This window comes from Macaca fascicularis, chromosome 2 (genome assembly GCF_037993035.2).
Source record: "Macaca fascicularis isolate 582-1 chromosome 2, T2T-MFA8v1.1".
Classification (NCBI taxonomy): domain Eukaryota; kingdom Metazoa; phylum Chordata; class Mammalia; order Primates; family Cercopithecidae; genus Macaca; species Macaca fascicularis.
This window is the reverse complement of record NC_088376.1, coordinates 31,835,257-31,855,006: the sequence shown is the minus strand read 5'-3', so window position 1 is coordinate 31,855,006 and position 19,750 is coordinate 31,835,257. Positions and strand designations below refer to the sequence as shown.

The 19,750-nt window shown below is 45.8% G+C and overlaps 1 protein-coding gene across 10 annotated transcripts in view; it reads right to left on the bottom strand.

Moving 5' to 3' along the window:
• The window catches only part of RFTN1 (raftlin, lipid raft linker 1), a 203,084-nt gene extending 184,554 nt beyond the window's left edge, over positions 1-18,530 (bottom strand). For 4 of the 10 annotated variants that reach the window (XM_045387006.2, XM_074030926.1, XM_045387004.2 and 1 more), the window contains exon 1: positions 18,275-18,530. Coding sequence is in view for 1 of the 10 variants with exons in the window: in XM_045387000.3 (XP_045242935.3) it covers positions 17,908-18,103 (196 nt within the window). In the remaining 9 variants the exon portion in view is untranslated. Of the gene's footprint in view, positions 1-17,619; positions 17,754-17,907 lie in introns of those variants that run through there. The other 6 variants (XM_065539874.1, XM_045387001.2, XM_074030924.1 and 3 more) reach the window with 3 other exon arrangements.
• Between the last annotated feature and the right edge of the window lie 1,220 nt (positions 18,531-19,750).

Below are 19,750 nucleotides of genomic sequence, written 5' to 3'. Positions count from 1 at the left end.
TCTCCAAGAAAGAGAGGAAACCCCGATTTGTACTTTGCCTATTTCTATGGTATAAACACACCCACCACGGCAGATTTCAAGCTGCCAAACATGATGCCACGGAAGGCAGAGTCGGGAAGAGATGCTAAAATCAGCTCTCAAAAGCCAGTGTGTGTTGGCTCCTGCACACTAATGCATTCATGCGACAAAGGACTCACATCCACCATGAATCAAAGAGCGCCTAACAAATCGATAAGGAAAAGCTACACTACCCAACAGCAAACAGGTGGAATGCCCCAACAAACACCCATGAGGATATGCAAATGGCCAAGGAACACATGAGAAGAAGCTCAACTTCATGACTCATCAGGGAAATGAAGGGAAGACCACAGTGAGATTTAACAGGCATCTACCAGAATAGCTCGACATTTAAAAAATTGATAATACCAAGTGTTGGCAAGGATGAGAAGCAAATGAAATTCCCCTGCACTGACGGTGAGCGTGTGAAGTGGTACAACCACCTTGGAAAACTGACAATATGTTGGAAAGCTGAATGCATGCCTATCGTGTGACCCAGAAATTCTTCTCCTGGGTATATACCAACAGAAATGTGCACACATGGGCATCAAAAGACATGTATGGGAATGCTAACAGTAGCATTACTCATACCAGCCCCATCTTGGAAACTGCCCAAACACCTTCCAGGGGAAGAGATAAATACATTGTGGTATACTCACACAATGAAATATTATAAAGCAACGAAAACATGGAAACTAGGATTATACACTACATCAAAGAATCTCAAAAATCAAAAAGGAGTGGGGTTGGGGGCAGCCAGACACAAAAAGTACATTCTTTCTTACTCCTGTTATACAGAGTTCCAAAACAGGCAACACTCATCTCCAGTGTTAGAAGGTGGGGTGCCGGTTACCCTCGGGAGAACAGGGACTGCATAGAGGATGAGGGGGTTCTAGCGTACCAGCTTTGCTGTTTCTTGATCTGGGTGTCAGTTACACCGGTGTGCTCAGTTTGTGATGATTTACTGGGCTACTGAGCAGTCTCTGTGCTGCTTGGTGTGCTTTCCCATAGTTATACTAAAAGGTTAAAAAATAATAAATTTGTGACCTTACAAATGCACAGATACATCTCCAACAATAATGTTAGGATGGAATAAAGGCAAAACACAAAATCATCTACGTACTGGGTCTCAATTCTTCTAATTAAAAACTGAAGCAACATTTACAGTAGGCATGTTCATCTGATGCTAGCTTATCCAATAAAGCCACTTGTGTATACACTACAGAGTCCTGAGGAGAAGAAAGGACTCTTCTATCAGGCTGGCGGCAGGTTCTAAAGGGTGGCAGAGTTTCTCCATACTGAGCCCTGCTCGAGACCTTGATGGGAGCAAGGCTGAGTGAGCAGTGAATAGGCTAGCAAGCAAGGGAAGGCACTCATGCCCACACCCCTCAGACTCAGGCAGACCTGCCTTGCTCTGGAAGGCAGGGTGTTTGAAGACCTCCAAGAAGGAACCTGTTCCTCAAAAATCCTCCCACTTTTGCTACCTTATTATGTAAATTATCATATTAGAGGTTCATTCCTTTGAATCAGAATTACCTTTCCTAAGTATCTCCTCTGAAATGACAAATATCTCCATGGGAAGGACAACAAGCTAAGCTCCTGGTAGCCACTACCACTTTAGTATGATTTTATTTTGTCTATAATTTTTAATTTATATTTAATTTATTTGATAAAGGACAATTTCCTTGATAGTAGAAAGGAGAAGGTTACCAGGATGAGAAGAAAGATTTGGAAAGGGTTGGGGTGGGGATCAGGAGAGTACCAAGAAGTACTAGAAAACTCTTGTGATTCACAACTTTGAGTTTAAAGTTTCAATCAGACTGTCCCAACCTTGAGGCTTCTGCCCCAGCTCATCTCAAAGGGCATTATGCTTGATATCACAGGACATAAAGGGGCTCTGGGCAAATTATCCATGTGATCAGACACAGAAAAGCTAAACAGTATGTTAAATTCAACCAAATTTGGCTTGCGGATGCCTCCACACTTGAGTCATTACATAAGGAACTGCAACTTAGTTTAGTAGGTAAACTAAGTGAAAGCCTAACTTAGGATGTATACTTCTGTAACAAATAGCTGAGTCTCAGCCAATCACAGCAGCAGAGATGCAGTCAATCACAGGCAGCGAAGCCAAGCCAGCTGTCTCTGTACCTCACTTCTCTTTTCTGTACGCAAAACACTGCCAGGATGTGTTTCAGGCAGGTCACTGAACCTGTTCTCGTTCTGAGGCTGCCCGATTTATGAATTTTTCTTTGCTCATTCAAACTCTGTTACATTTAATTTGTATCAAGTTTTTATTTTAATAAATACCAGCCAACACCAAAACTGTAATATCATTGAATGCTTGAATCTCAAATTTTAGAGATTGATTTCTCTGGAATGCGTGCAACCCTAGTTTAAGCAACTGTTTCTAAAGCACAGCCCTCTTTGGAAAGGCAGACACAGGAAGTAGTTGCTGGCCATCAAAACCTTAGTGTGAAGTAGTTCCTCCTACTCTTGTGTAGAGGCAGCTACCCTGCTCCCTGCTACCACACCCGCATTCCTTTTGTTTCTCCCTGGATTTTGTCTCTCTCCACCAACTCCCACCCCTGTCAAAATAGGAAAGACTTTTACATCATTCCAAAAATGTCTATAGTATGCTCAAAACAAGTCAGAAAAATCTAGCTTACAAAAAGTAGGAAAAATAAGCTGTAACAGTGACTTGCACACTATTGCAGAGTTTTCTAGGCTACACTGTTTACCATGTGACATTCCCAAACCATGATCACATTAGAATCCTGCAAGAGGATGGAGGCAAAAGATGGGTATGTTGCTTTTGAGGGCAGTGGGAGGGAAGGCAGAGGAAAGGGTCTAAGGAATAGTACTGCCAGATGCAGACAGAAGACACGGATGTGCTGCACATTCCCTCACACAGACACTCAGGGAGTGTCTCGGTGGAAGGACATCTCTCACATGGGTCAAAGTCTCTAGTAAGGTAGAAGGTAAATGGTAAGTAGGATGGCTCCAAAATCCACTGACATTCCTCCTATTGAGCCTATTGAGAGGTGAGGTCTATGTCAATTACCCTGAGTCTGGGCTCCACGACGGCTTGACCAATAGAATCTGATGGAATTTAACACAGTTCCAGTTTCTGGACCCAGCCTTAAGAAACTTGAGAACATTTGCTTGCTGAGTCTTGTGGTGCCTGCTCTTGGAATCCAGCCACCATGCCATGAGGAAGCTCAAGTAGCCCCAAAGAGGGGCCCATGTGGAGAGGAACCAACAGCCAGGACCAACTTGCTGGCCATCTTGCCAGCAAGCCATGTTGGAAGTAGATCTTCTGCCTCAGTCAAGCTGCTGATGCCATGTTAAGCAAAGACAAGCTGTTTCGCCAAGGCCTGCCAAAGCTGCAGATTCCTGAGCAAAAGAAGCTACTGTTGTTGTTTTAAGCCTCTAAGTTTTGGAGTGGTTCATTTATACCATAAGCAACTTATACACCAAGTCTGCTCAAAATGACCATGGCCTGCCACTTCCTTGGCACCTGCTGAAGTTGGCCTGCTTTTAGGGCCCCTGTTTCAGCCATTCACCCTTTGAAGGGCATCTGGGTTGTTTCTGGCACTGGCTGATTATGAATAAAGTGGCTATAAACATTTGCATAGAGGTTTTTAAATGGACATAAGTTTTCACTTCTCTAGGGGAAATACCTGAGACTGGGGTTGTTGGGTTATACGGTAGGTGCAGGGGCCCTGTTAACGAAAAAATGCTTCCCTTTAAACGTGGAGGATGTCCACATACTGCCCCCATGACAGGTGTATGGAAAGTGAGACCTCTCAAAGGTCAGCTAGCCCCTGCTCAACTGGGGCATCAGTTCACCAGGTGGAATCATGCCCAACGGTGCTATTCACTGACTTTTTCTCTGGTTGTTGCTTGTTTTTGTAAAAAACACATGCTAAAAGTCACCTGTGTCTAGTGAGACTCCCCTAGTACTTCATGTATGCTCCATCCTGCTCCCACAGCTCCACCCTTCCAAATTCCTATGCTCACCTCATATTGACACCCAATGTCGATCAGATTACCTATTTTATGTGTGAGTTCATTGTTGGATCAGCTTTGATTGACAGTTGTTCAGGCATTCGTTTCTCTTTTTATATTTTTGTCTTCTCAGCAGACATCCCTGAAACTATGTGTATGGGTCTCCCGAGCATTAAGGTACCAAGAAAAACTTTCCTAGAAGTCTTCAAAGGTAGAGGAAACGGAGGAGGCCTTTCCCCATTCCTATGGTGAAACAGTGGGGAAATAATCAAAACACACATACAGTTCCCCAGCAGAAATTGGTAAGGGTAATTAGGAACTAGATGCTTTCTAAAGAGGAAAATAAAGAAATCAGAAGGGCCGGGCGCGGTGGCTCAAGCCTGTAATCCCAGCACTTTGGGAGGCCGAGGCGGGCGGATCACAAGGTCAGGAGATCGAGACCTTCCTGGCTAACATGGTGAAACCCTGTCTCTACCAAAAAGTACAAAAAACTAGCCGGGCGAGGTGGTGGGCGCCTGTAGTCCCAGCTACTCGGGAGGCTGAGGCAGGAGAATGGCGTGAACCCGGGAGGCGGAGCTTGCAGTGAGCGGAGATCAGGCCACCGCACTCCAGCCTGGGTGGCAGAGCGAGACTCCGTCTCAAAAAAAAAAAAAAAAAAAAAAAAAAAAGAAATCAGAAGAAGGTTCTGAGACCCGAACTGCAAGAAGAGGATGGCAGACATTGCAAATGATCTGGAAGCAAAGATCCCTTGAACGGTGTTGTTCTGGAAAAAATTTGGGCTGAATCAAACCTTAAGTGGGATGTCTCTTTGGTACACGGTGGACCAGCTTCTTACAGGAGCTATTAGTTCCATGAGGGAGGGAGCTTATGTTCCAAATTCATTCATCCATCCATTCATTCAACTCACATTTATTAAGGTCTGCTTTGAGTCAGGCACTTGGTTAGGAAACACTAAAACTGGGAAGGCCAGGCCCTGCCTTCAGGGAGATCACAGAGACGATGACGAGATACCCATGGTGCAGTGTAGCTGACTGTTCCAGAAGTCTGGACAGAATGCGGGAGCATTCTGAACAAATCACTGTTATATAAAACACAGAGATGGGTGTGGTGGTGTGCACCTGTTGTCCCAGCAACTTGGGAGGCTGAGGTAAGAGGGTCTTTTGAACCCAGGATTGCGAGGCTGCAGTGAACTGTGATCGCGCCACCTCACTGCAGCCTGAGTGACAGAGCAAGACTTATCTGTTACAAAACACACACACGCACGCACACACAAACACAGCACATCGCCAAATACTTGGCTCCAGAAGAAGCTGACCAGCAATGGGGCACAATGTCCTGTGTCATTTTAAATGTTCTATAAAGACACATGCACACGTATGTTTATTGCGGCACTATTCACAATAGCAAAGACTTGGAATCAACCCAAATGTCCATCAGTGACAGACTGGATTAAGAAAATGTGGCACATATACACCATGGAATACTATGCAGCCACAAAAAAGGATGAGTTTGTGTCCTTTGTAGGGACATGGATGCAGCTGGAAACCATCATTCTCAGCAAAGTATGGCAAGAACAGAAAACCAAACACCGCATGTTCTCACTCATAGGTGGGAACTGAACAATGAGAACACTTGGACTCGGGAAGGGGAACATCACACACCAGGGCCTATCATGGGGCGGGGGAGGGGGGAGGGATTGCATTGGGAGTTATACCTGATGTAAATGACGAGTTGATGGGTGCTGACGAGTTGATGGGTGCAGCACACCAACATGGCACAAGTATACATATGTAACAAACCTGCATGTTATGCACATGTACCCTAGAACTTAAAGTATAATAATAAAAAAAAATAAAAAAAAAAGAAATAAACCACACTTTTGTGTTATATCCAAAAAAATAAAAATAAAAATAAAAATAAAACGTTTAAATTATTATTTTAAAAGTATCCTAATTTGTTTCTGAAATGCTTCCCACGATGTCCATAAAAACACTGGAAAACCACTTCAAAAGGATCACCTTCTTAAAAGATTATTTTTCGGCTACAATGTAGAAAAGCCTTAGTTTAAAAGTTCATTTTTACTATCAACTAGCATGCACACATTTAAATAATGGGGGCAATAAATGTAGTTATATTTTCAAATACAAATTAGTTTCATTAAGAGTAAGCCCTCATTTGCCACACTTGCTGCTAATCTAAGGCAGCCTGTAAAGCTAATTTTAACAAATGCCAACAGCTAGTGACAAGCAACCAGAGATGGGGCAATTATATGCAATGATGTTGGATCAGCTGGCAACCCCATTTTTTATTTCTACACTCAAATTCTGTATTTGAAGACACAAGCATGTTTATTACTTCATTCAGTCATCCAAAGTAAGAACTGATCATCCAAATTAAGAAGTCTTTACATGATAACGACATCTCTCTAGATCCAGAAATATAAATTAAACTTAAAAATTCAGTAGAGTATTCAGATGGTGTTTTTGCTGTCCTGCAACAGAGTCTAAGAAACTCTAACATGTACCGGTTGAAAGTGTTCCTGATCCAATGTCAAGGGTAAAGAACAATCTATATCAAACCGTATTAATGTATGGTACCGCTTTTTAAAAGTGCTTGTGTATTTGTTTATAAAATCCTTATTTTTGAAAAACTGGCAGTTCATAAACCACCTGTTAGCAGAACTTTTTTCGGGGTCATGACACTATGGGCTACATTTGCAAGTTTTCTTTGTTGAGCATGCATTATTTTCATGGTTGAAAACAATCAGGGGCACTTTGGGAGGCTGAGGCAGGTCAATCACTTGAGCCCGGGAGTTCAAGACTAGCCTGGGCAACATGGCAAGACTCTGTCTCTACAAAACAATTTTAAGAAGAAATTAGCCAGACATGGTGGCATGTGCCTGTGGTCCCAGCTACTCAGGAGGCTGAAGAGGGAACATTGCTTGAACCTAGGAGGTCGAGGCTGCAGTGAGCCATGATCTCACCACTGCATGATTGTGCCACTGCACACTACTGCCCAGCCTGGGCAACAGAGTGAGACTTTGTCTCAAAAAAAAAAAAAAGAAAAGAAAAGAAAAGACTATGGATATCACAGCCAGCCTCCAGGACGGTCCTCAGTGATCCTCCCGGTATTCACACCCTTGTGTGGACCCCTCCCACAGTGAATAGGGCTGACCGGCGTAACCAGAAGAATACGGTGGAAATGAGTGTGATTTCCCAGACTAGGCTGTAGGAAACATTGTGGGTTCTACCTCGCTCTCCCAGATCTCTCGTTCTGGGGGCAGCCAGCTGCCACGTTGTGAGGACACTCTATCAGCAGGATGAAGTTCCACTGCAGGGCAATGAGGCCTCCTGCCAACAGTCAGCACTAACTCAACACCCATGTGGAAGTAGATCCTACAGCCTTTGGCCCAGCTGACATCCTCACTGCAACCTCATGAGAGATTCTAAGTCAGAAGCACTCAGTTAAGCCACTTCTGGATCCCCGACTCAGAGAAACGATGCAAGATAGCATGTTTGTTGTTTTAAGCCTCTAGGTTTTAGGGCAATTTACCACCCATCAACAGATAATTAATCCAGGCTGTTCACGTTAAGAGTCTTGCTCCTATATGAGAAGCGGCATTGTGGAGTGGTTGAGAGCTGACTCTTCAGCTGCCAAGTTTTGGCGTAATTTGTGACACAATAAAAGATACCTAATAAGAGTGGTGTTTGCATTATAAGAAGAAAACACTTGCTTACCCCCCACTCCTCCAACCCCCACAACCTACCACCATCTCAGTCCATCTCAGGAGGGGTCTGAACCTGAGTCCATCTCTGCTCCGCTGCTCTCCAGCCACCCTTCGCTAAAAATAGCTCCCTCTCTGAACCTGCTACTCAATCTGTGGACCTCAGACCAGCAGTAGCATCCGGGATCTTGTTAAAAATGCAGAATCCCAGGCCCCATCCCAGACCTGCTGAATCAGAATCTGTATTTGAGCAATAAGTGATTCCTTAAAGTTTGACTCACAGTACAGTTTGAGAAACGCTGGGCTGTGGCCGTGGCTCTTAATCTTGACTGCACTTTGGAATCATCTGGAGAGCTGTGAAAAGCCCTGATGCTCAGGCATTTAGGGGTGGGGCCAGAGCACCAGTATTTTGAAAAACCCCAAGTGATGCTAACATGCAGCCAGGGTTGAGCATCAATGCTCTAGGAGCAAACCCAGTCTTTTCCCACTCCTAACACTCTTCAATCTCCTAATAGCCAGGAATCAACAGGGCCCAGGATGTCTCCTACAGCCTCACATCCAGCACTGAGAACCACAGTTCAGAGCTCAGCCACACTGATCTGCTTAGTTCCACATCCCTCAATCTCCTGAATCTCTTTCTACCTCAAACACCCCTTCCCAGTCTCCTCTGCCATCCTCCCAGGCAAGCACAGGCACCTCCTACATTTCTGTCCTCCTCCATCCTCTTGCCTCACTTTTCCAAAACTATTTTAATTATAAACCACTTCAAACACATGGAAAAGTACAGAAAATGAGATGTCTATGGATCCACCACCTGGATTTAACAAGTGCTTACATTTTTACCTTATTTGCTTCAGATATTTTATTTTTGGATAAATAGACTTCTTGACACAGTCCTCATGCCATTCCCTTTCTCCCTATCTTTCTATCCCTGTGTGTACTCTTTTACAATCTATATATAACATATAACACCCAGAACAACATATGGCAGAGATTCTGAGGATTTCTCAGTTTGTAGTGCCCTTAGTTCCTCTGCACATTTTTTAATGGCATGCCCTAGATTAAAAAAAGTATCCAGTAGTTTCTTTTATTAAGTAGTTAGGTCCAAACAACTTAATACTTATTCACAGCCTAACAACAGTAGCCTTTCAAAAAAAATAGCACACATAAACTGAAAGAAGAAATATTTTTTCTTTCATTCTTAACTAACCACAATTACTCACTAATGGGATGTGGGCATCTGTTGGACACTGCGCAACTTCTCAAAACTTGGAACCACACTGAACAACACCACCCTGATTCCCACTTACACACCGATTTTCTTAGCAACTACCCAAAATGTAGCTTGTAAAGATATGACATCATCAAGAGTAATGTGGTACCGTCAGATGTCGATATTGCGAAGTGCCTCAAGCTAGTACTTAGCGTGGTATCTGACAGATGTTAAGTATTGCTGCATTTCCCTCGAAAATGTGAAATATCCCTTGGCCACCCTGTGCATTTGCTGCAGTGCCTTGGGGTATCTTAGCCCAGAATTTGGGAACCACCAATATATAGTATTATGTATGTTCAAAAAAGTTACTTACATGCTATTGTCTCTCCCTTAGCACTCACACTCCCTCTCTCGCCCTAACTTAACCTGCTCCAGGCAAGAGCTCCCCAGCCTCCTTCCCAGCCTGTCTGTCTTCTCTCCAGCTCCAGGCAGACATCCACAAGAACTGTTTCAACATTTCCACCTGGAACTTTCTCTCTTCACCTGAGACTTTCTCAGCACTTCTGGAAGAATATGCCCCACAGAATGCAGCACCTTGCCCAACAAGCCTGCTCTTCCTCCTGCATTTCTCATCTCTGGGTAATACCACTGCCCTCCTAACATCCAGGCCCAAAGCCCCAGTATCAGCCTGCTCCCGCCACCATCCTCACCCTGACATTGGCCCACCAAGAGCTGGTGGATGCTATCCATCCCCCCACTTTATTCTCCAAACCAATCTGCCATCTCAACAGCAACCAATGCTTTCCTGGAATCTGGCTCCCCCTCATCCATCTAATTCCTATCTCCAGCTTTTCCCACCTTAATCATTTCACAGCACATAAGTGGCTCAAACAGCATAATCACATCCGCTGTGCAGCTCGGAGTCCTCAGCCTCAATCTCACTCAACCCTCCCTCCTTTCCAGTCTTACCTCCCATTGTTTCCCTTCACAGTTGACCCTAGAGTCAAGTCAGGCTAAGCTACTGCAATCTTTTGTACACCCTCAGAACTCTCCAGGCACCACCATTTTCCTCCAGTGAACTTCCACCTGACATTGCTTTCCTGTACCTCTCATCCTCTGTATTAATCACAGTTCTCCAGAGAAACAGAACTAGTCAGATACGTGTGTGTGTGTGTGTATGTGTGCGCGTGTGTGTACACCCAGATACAGAGAGACAAATAGAGGTATTTATTATAAGGAATTAGCTCATAAAATTGGGGGGCCGACAAGTTTAAAATCTTCAGGGAAGGCCAGAAGACTGGAAACCCAGAGAATAGTTGGTGCTGCAATCTTGAATCCAAAGGTGGTCTGGAGTCAGAATTCCTTCTCGTGGATCTCAGTATTTTTTCTTAAGGCTCTCAACTGAATGGATGAGGTTCACCCACATGATGGAGGGTAATCTGCTTTACTCCAAGTCTTCTGATTGCACAATTCATCATGCCTAAAAAATAACTCACAGCAAAACCTACCCTGGTGTTTGGCCAAAAACTAGGCACATAGCCTAGGAAAAACTGACATAAAATTAACCGTCACACTCCTTCAAGGCTGAGCTCTAAGAGGATTGCCACTTTAGGCCATTGATTCATCCAATAAATAAGTAATGAGCACTTACTATATGCAAGGTCCTGTTCTAAATGCTAGTGATACCAAAGTAAAACGAAAGGGATTCACACAGTAAAAGAACAAGCCTCCCCTCATGGACCTTACCTTCAGAAGCCGAGAAACAGGCAATAGACAAACACATAAAAATAATACATAAAATTCCATTTTTAAAGTATGCCAACTAGAACAAAAATAATGCAAGGGAGGGGTAGCAATCACAGGAGGAGGTACGATGTTTTAAATACAGGGATCGAGAAAGGCCACACCCAGAAGGTGTGTGGTTTAAGCAAAATCACGAAGAAGGCCACAGAGCGAGCCATGGGATAAGGGGGAGGGTGGGCTAGGCAAGGCAGTGGCAGGTGCAAACAAGCTGGGGTGTGGCGCCCCCGGGGAGGTTGACCGGACCTCAGGGTGAAGTCAGACAGGGCTTGGGAGACAGAACGCAGGTCTGGCCGGGCCGTGAGCACTTCAGCTTTACCCTGACTGAGGTGGAAGCCTCTGGAAGGTTTCGAGCTGAGGGAAGACATCAATTACTCCAGCCATGACAGACCATGAGAGCAGAGAGCCCAGATGACAGTAAGTAGACGGGCGAGCAGTGGTCAAATTCTGTATATGTTTTGAAGGTAGAAAACGGGATTGATGATTTAGAAAAAGGGGATGAGCAAAAGAGGGCATCCAAGACACCTCTAGGGTTGGTCACCAGCACCTGCAAGGCTGGAGTGGCCATCTTCTGAGATGGGTAGAGGAAGCCAGGAGTTAGCCATGTTAACTCCATCTAAGCAGAGGTGTGCAGTGGGCCACTGGATGTACCATTCTGAGTCCAGAGGAGAGCTCCACAGCTCTTGGTAATGCCTCATCTCCCCACATGACAGTAAATTTCTGGAAGGCAGCAAGCAGGTCTTCTTCATCCCCAACAGCAGCTATTCCAACGCCCTGCCCGTAACAGATGCACAATAAATACCTACTTAGCAGCATCTTTCGGGAATAGGAAAGACACTTATCTGGTACAGGATGGTAAAGGGCATTTGGAATATTCCCTGTATGGCTCTCAAATTCACTTTCTTAACAGTACAGCACAGGGGTTGGTCATACAGGCTCTGGAACCGGACTGACTAGGTGCAAATCTTGTGCCCTTATTTCTTACCTGTGTGACCTCAAGGAAGCCATTTAACCTCAGTTTTCTCGTCTGTAAAATGGGGACAACTGCAACATCTACTTCTAGGGTGAGGACTAAATAAGGTACGGTGAGTTAATATTTAACAGGGCTCAGAAGAGCTCAGACACATGGAAAGAGCAGTGTAGATATTAACCATTTTAGTACTCCACTAGGATTACTTGTTGCCCATTATGAAGATGCCTTTTGACCTATTCTGGCCAATAGTCATGATTATACCACACGGGAAAGGGCACACTGAAAAGGGTATCATAAGACACTGGAAAAGCCCAAAAGGCCTCTCTAAATTAAAGAAGTGTTTAAACAAACAATCTGATTTCTTGTGCTTTATATTTCCAAAATTTGCTAATACATGATATGATCAGGTTCCATTAACCAGAGTCTATGATTAACCAAATCTCTTCCTACCCAACTTTCTAAGTAAAATCTATTACAACAGTTCCCCCAAATCTGAGGAACTTGAGCGCTATTCCATAAAAGTTGAAGGATTCCTCAGGACAAAGGGTAAAAGGCAAAGTAGGGAGTTTCAAAACACACACACACACAGACACACACACGTACATACACACACACACACACACACACGTGCATATCCACAAACACGCACATACATACACACACAATACACATGAACATACACACATACATACACATACACACACATACACATACACATGTACACACACACACATATACATACATACACATACACACACACATGCACACATCCACAAACATGCACATAAATACACACACAATACACATAAACATACACATACATACACATACACACATATGCACATGCATACACATACACACACATACACACACATATGCACATGCATACACATACACACACATACACACACATACACACACACATACACACATACATATACACACACATGCACACAAATGAAAGCTGATAGGCCCCCATAAAGAATAAATTCTAACCCTCAAGGAGGTCTCCCTATGGAACAACAAGATGGGACATTTCAGGTGTAAACGCCAGAGAAAGCTGTCAGTGAGGTGCATCTGGCTTCCTGGCTGAAGAAGTGTGGAAACCTCCAGTGTGGGATCTTAAAGTAGCATAAGAGTTTGTCGGCATCAAACAACGGAGCCAAGCATAGCTTATGTTGATTTCCCGCTTCCGGCTGGACTGGCTGCTTGCGGACACCTGAGGAGTGCCTTCCTGTCTTCTGTGAGGCTGGTTCTGGAGTACCGGACACCACAGCAGAGGCGACAGCCCCAGGACCAGTCCTCCACTGTCCCATGTAACTGGGACACCAAAGCTGCCAGCCTTCTCCATCACTCCCTGCACCCCGGAGGCAGGTCAAATCCAGGAAAACCCCAAATGAAGCTTTCAAGTACCCCAAATGGTGTCTCCTCCATCTCAGTCCTGGCAGGTAGCCATCGCTGCAGAATGTGACCTGATTTTCCAGCTCTTTGGTTCTGGCCCACTGAGAGTGATTTTTCCTCCTGAATTCAGCCCAGGTAGGGAGTAAGTCACACAATTGCATATTTAAAAGCTGAACGGAATTCTTATTTGGAGAGCAAGGAATTAGCCGGGTTCAAGTAGTGGCTATCGCTTGCCTGCTGTACCAATCTTTTATGAGAAAGTGTCTTGATAAAATATGCAATGCTAATAATGAAAGCTCCTTAGGGGCCCAGGAGAAAAGGGAGACTCAAATGTATGTCAAAACCTGAATGTGAATGGGAGGAAAGATCACATGCACGCATGCACATACACACCTTTAAAAGGTAAACATAAAAGCAACATCTGGCTAAACGTATCCCTTTGTCAGTGAAAAATAGCATAAACCCTAGCCAAGTGTGTTACCAATTCTTAAACCGAAGGGTAAAAAGGAAACACTTACTACAGAGCAGTACTATCAAACAGAACTTTCAGCAATGATGAGAACACTGTCTGCGCTAACCAATTCAGTAGCCACTAACCACATGTGGCTCTGGGCCACCTGAAATGTGGTGACTGAGACTGAAGAACTGAATTTTACATTTTCTTTTATTTTAATTCATTACATTTAAATGTAAATAGCCACATGTAACTAGTGGCTACTGTATGGAACAGTTCAGCTGGCAACATCTTTCTGTTCCTTCGATAAAATTGTAATCCTAATCAACCAATAATATTTTAAATTATCATCAAAATTAGTATAAGCCCCTGGCTGTGCCAAACTCAGTAAGCTTAAGACAAAATGAAAACAAACAACAACAACAAACTAAAGAAAATGATTGCTGTGTATCATTTCCTGTAACTCTGTTGTGATTATCTAGTTTACATTTCTGTTATACTATGCCTCTGTGTATTTGGAAATCCGTGATTGTAGACAGATTTTGCCTTCAAAAAACCAGAATGTCACAGTCTCTTCCCTTAAGGTCTTAGAAAAATGAAAACGTGAACTTAGGGAAAGTTAACCTCGCAGTCTTCAGTTTCCTCAGGGCTGAAGTGAAGATACTGTAAGTACTCGCCTCTCATGAGGATCAAATTCAGATAATGCGTGCAAAGTGTACAACAGTGCCTGGCAAAGGGTAAGCACTCAGCAACTGGCAGCTGTAATTATTAGTATTTTATTAACAATATTAAAATAGGTAATAAAGAGAACAGTGCTAATACAATGAAAGTTTACACTGAGCGAAATCTTCCTAGGTCCAAACCCTTTGAACGTGTTTTCCAAGCCATGGTAAAGTGCCCTCTGGTAAAATACATCTTGGGGCCCTGACAATCTTGACACCCACCGTCAACCTGCAGAGAGGCCATCACCCAGATGGGTATCACGAGTCACAAAATCACTCAGCCCATGTTTACTGTGCCCCTACCCTCTGGCAGGCACTGCGCTAGGCTTTTAAGGAGGAGGGAACAGTCTCCAAACACAGTGCAATGTCTCAAGACTCTGAGCTGTCTGCCACCTGACTCCTGCAAAGCGTGGTCAGCACTGGGACACCTTGATGAGATGCAAAAAAATTCATCCTGGAGTCCCACTCAGATGGAAAGGTTCACTTCCTGTTTCCTAGACCAGCCAAGGGCAAGCTTTGGCTGCTGGCACCACAGAGAGGGACTAAGTTATTAGGGGACCTGAGGGGCACAGGCCCATTTTCTCAGTCAGGACAATAAGGGGGTGTTGACAGGCCACATTTCTCACTGAGAGGCCAGATCACTTTCACAAGAGAGTCATTCTCTGAGTCTTCACAAAGCCAAATCTGACCTGCCCCTCAAAACAAACACAACCCCTTTTAATAGCTGGCTGTCCAAGCCGGTGAAATCCAAGGGGAATCTCCACCAAGTTAATATCAACCATACTAACAGACCAGAAATCCCCTGGGAGTCTCTAGGCAGAAGCTTAGTAAAATTCTGTAGGGCTTGGGGTTATTTTTCTTTTTATAGAAAGCACTCAATCAATCTTCTTTCACAACCAAGGGTACATTCCCCTATGGAATTCCCTTCTCTGAAAATCTCTAAAAATAAAATATTCATCTGATCGTCTGCAATGATTTAAGCTTAAACCCATTTACAGGCAGAGTCAGGACTTCCTATGGCCCCTCCACCTATAAAAACATGTTCCCCACTGCCTCAGGTTCCCTCTGGTCCCAGAAGAACACTAGTCAAACCAAGCTCTTGGCTTTAAGATAGGAAAGACAGGGTTGAAGTATCTGGAATCTCATACTCATATTCTTTGCTGGTGAGAGTATAAAATGGTATAACCATGTTGGAAAAAGGTCTGGCAGTTTCTTATCAGGTTTCCATATACCTCCTTTCTGACTCAGCAATTTGCTACTAGGTGTTTACCCATGAGAAATGAGAACACATGTCCCTAAGGAGACCTGTACACAAATGTTCACAGCAGCTTTGTTCACAATAGCCAAAGAAAGAAAGAAATAAACTAGAAGAAAGAAAGAAACTAGAATAATCCATGTGTCTATTAACAGAACATACAAACAAACTGTGGAGGAGACATGCTCCAGAACATAAGTCAGCAATAAAAAAAGACCAAATCATGGATACAACATGGATGAATCTCAAAAACATGGTGAGCTTTACACAATACTGTAGAATTCCATTTACAGGAAGTTCAAGAACAAGTGAAACTCACCTATGATGAGATACGGCAGCAGTTGCCACCGAGAGGGTGAGGGCAGAGAATCACTGAGAATGAGGATGAAGGCACTTACTGGGGTGACAGTAATATTCTCTGTCTTGATAAGGACTAGGGTTACACAGGTGCATGCATCTGTCAAAACATTATGCAAATGGTACTCTCCAGATTTGCACATTTCATTACATGTATATAAATTTTATCTTAAGGAAACCATGAACACATATTGAAGTCTAAATAATAAAATGTGTACTAAAATGTTTAGGAATGCCTGTACCAACATCTGTAATTTACTTTAAAATGCATAAAACAATCCGCTGGACTTATGGATGGATAGAGGGATGGCTGGATGGATGTGTAGTTAAGCAAAGATGGCAAAATGTGAATTAGACTCTAGGCATGTATATAGAGGTGGTCACTGCTCTTGCAACTTTTCTATATCTTAAAAAATGGGATGGGGATAGAGTCACAGTCTACTCTCCTTAGTCCACCAAGTTAGAAATCTGGCAAAGCACCGATGCCCCACCAAGCCATGGGACCACAATTCTGCTAAAAGAGAAGACTGGAAGAACACAAGTAGCTTTACAGGAACTCACATCACTCATGCCAAAGATTTTCTGCTTGTTTCCCTACAGACAAAGCAATTATTTGAATGTAAGCCAAAAATTCCTGCTCAAGAGGGAGAAAGAGAACTCACTGACTTGTATTCCCAATTTATTATCTTTCAATTCCTGTACCAAATCTACTAGCTAACTGCACAACACTCCACTTCCATTTGCCCCAAGTCCATACAGCCAAAAAGCAAACAAAGAAAAACCAAGCCAGTGACTTGACATACAAATGCAGCCAGAGGATGACGTGCCAGCCCTGGGGCTTTGAATTACTCAGGCCGGCCCGAAACCCCACTGAAGGCAAAAGAGGATGCAGAGCTCAGCCTGAGGTTACAGTGATTTCACTGAGGTTAGCGCACACGCACCAAAGAGCCCCAAACAGCTTGCTTTGTAACCCCTCTGTGGGGTTTGGTGACATCTGGGGTCACTGGAACTTCGTTGGGATTCAGCTGTTCAGAGGTACAAATTAGGAATCCCGGCAGCAGGGGTGAGGGGGGAGCAGAGTGGCCCTACCCACAGGCCCAGAGGTCGCTCACATTACACCCGGCTTCCTTCCTGGCAAGGCCTTACTTATCCTGAGATGACACACGACGGCAGGGGTTGGAAGATGCCCAGTCTAATTGAGCGCCAGCTCCTGAAACAGCTGTACCGACTACAAGGGTTTCAGCACATGAGTTGCTGGAAACTGGGGTGGCCACTGACAGAGGTTGAGTAAGACTTTTTTTTAAAAAGTACTTCTTGTTTGTTTTAAGCCCCCAAAGAAACTCACTGACACCACCCAGCGTCCCAAGGGATCACCCACAACCACACAGGGCAGCTGAGGGCAAGCGCAGAGGCACAGAGAGACAGTAGGGAGCGCGCCTGGGTCTACAACCTTGGCCTCCACGCGGTTCTTGCTGCCAAAGGCAGCGACACCGGAGGTGAAGGGCACTAGCCCTGGCCTAGGACTGGGGTGCGCGTGCCTGACAACGGGGCTTCCTGAAATACACAACCACCTCCTCCTCGTCCAGACCCATATCCATCCTGACGTCCCTTGAGTCTAGAGAAGTGGGTTAAGACAAGGGAAGAAAATCTCTTACAGAAGAGGAGATGCCCGTTTTCAGTGCTGGGGACTCTCCGCACCCCGCGTCCCTGTGCTTCTAGTGGTTCCGGCGCTTCCTCGAAGCGCGCGGCGTGTCTGCTCTTACAGGTCCAGCACCTCTGTCCCCAGAGCAAACCCACCTCCTAGGGCACACGCAGAGGGGCAGTCAGGCACCGCCTCCACCCTGCCCCACCCCAGCCGCGCGCACCCCTGAAACCTGCACTCCGCGACCAGCTCCCGCCTGTTCTTTTCCGAGGACCCCAGCGGCAGTGTGTCCTGGACCCACCTGTAGCCTCGAAGCTCCCCCACCTCCGCGTCCTTCCTAGGCGCTTCTGAGCCTGCAGAGCCCACGACCCCCAACAGGCTGCTCCGGAGTGCCTCTCCCTACATCGCTCCAGGAATGACTCCCCCACATCCGCCCTCCCCCCCAAAAAAAGTTGGCCCAAGATCCAGGCGTCCCATGGATCAGCCCAGGTCCCCATCCCATGCGGGCCAACGGGGGCTGCTCTGGCAGCTCCGGAGCCCCGGCACAGAGCAACCTGCAGGGAGGCGCCACGCGGGGTTCCCACTACCCGCCAGGGACCCGGTCCACAGGGCCAAACGGAGGGGTCTGTGCCGGTCGACACCCCAAGCCCTGTCGCGCCCCCACCTACCGTATGGGACCGGCGGAGGAGAAGGCGCGGGCGCGGGCTCCCTGAGACAGCGTGTTCCGTCCCGGGAGGAAAGTTTGTGCCATACAGAGGAGGCGGGGAGGACAAGGGCGCCGGTGGGTGGAGGCGGGGGCGGCGGCGCCGCGTGCTCCTATGTCTGTCCCTCCGTTGATCGGTGCGTCGGTCCCTCCCCGGAGCCCGCGGCCGCCGCGCTCTCGCTCGCTGCGCCCAGCGCCCGGCGCGCTCCGGCTCCAGCCCCGACGCGCCCCCGCCGCCGCCGCCGCGCGTCCGCCGGCTACACTTCCTCTTCCTCTTAACTCATGTGCAAAATATGCTGCGCTGCATCTTCAGGGAAAGCCTCGCGGCCCCTGACAGCAGCCGCTGGAGCCGTGGGCCCGCCCAGCTCTCCCTGCGCCCCCTCGGAGTTCCGCACGGTCACCTCCACGCGGCCGAGCTGCAAGCGACCCTGGCAGCCTCAGAACCTAGGGGTCAGGGGCACACCGATCCTCCCTCCCAGCGCCTCCTAATCAAGGTTGTGGGCTGTCAGGAGAGCGCCTGGGAGACTAGGATCCCTCAAGATTTGAGCCGGGATGCTGAAAGGGCGACTGCCATTAAGGTGCTGATGGCTGGGGGTGGGGTTGGGGCAGACTTGAGAGAGGACCATTTCTGGATCCCATTCCACAGGTGGGAGCATCCGCAGACATCTCAGGTGATGCTGAAATTATCTCTTGCGAGCTAGTGCTTCAGGGAACGGTAATGCCACTGTCTCCCTTGCCGTCCCCTGGTCTACCTACTTAAGATGTCCAGAGGTTTGAGAAGATCTGGAGAATAACCTTGCGTGGCAACTTGAGGCACCCAAGGAGAAAATTATATAAAGAATGAATGAAGCACCAGTAAACCAGGCTGCATTCGTAAAGTGAAGATATGAGGCAAGGAGCCATTAGAAAATATTTTCTTCCTAAAACTAAACCAAGCAGAATTACAGTGTAGGGGTTAAGAGGGGGAACCCTAAAGTCAAATGGTCAGGGTTGGATTCCTGGCTTTGGTACTTATTGGCTGTGTGACTCGGGGTAAGTGACTTAACTGCTCTGGGCCTATTTGTCACATAACACTTCTTCATGGGTTATTATATGTAAAGTGTTTAGGAACCACTCTATAACTTAGCTATTATCATTATATAAGGGACTAGAACAAGAAGGGTGCAATAATCTAATTAATTATCTCCATTTTCTCATTGGGCAAAGAAGGCCCTGTGTGGGCAAAGTGAAGCACTGGAGCCCACAGGGTGGAGGGCTGCTTTAGGAGCCCAGCAGTGTTTCGATCAGGTCCTTCTGGTACTAATCACATTCTTCCTGCAGGTAAGGAAGCACTATTTTGTTTTCAGGGACTCTTCCTGTTACCACATCTTCTCAGAGATTTTCTTCCTTGTTTTCTCTTTCCATAGCCTTCCTAGTTCTGTTTTGCTCCCCTCCCCCACAA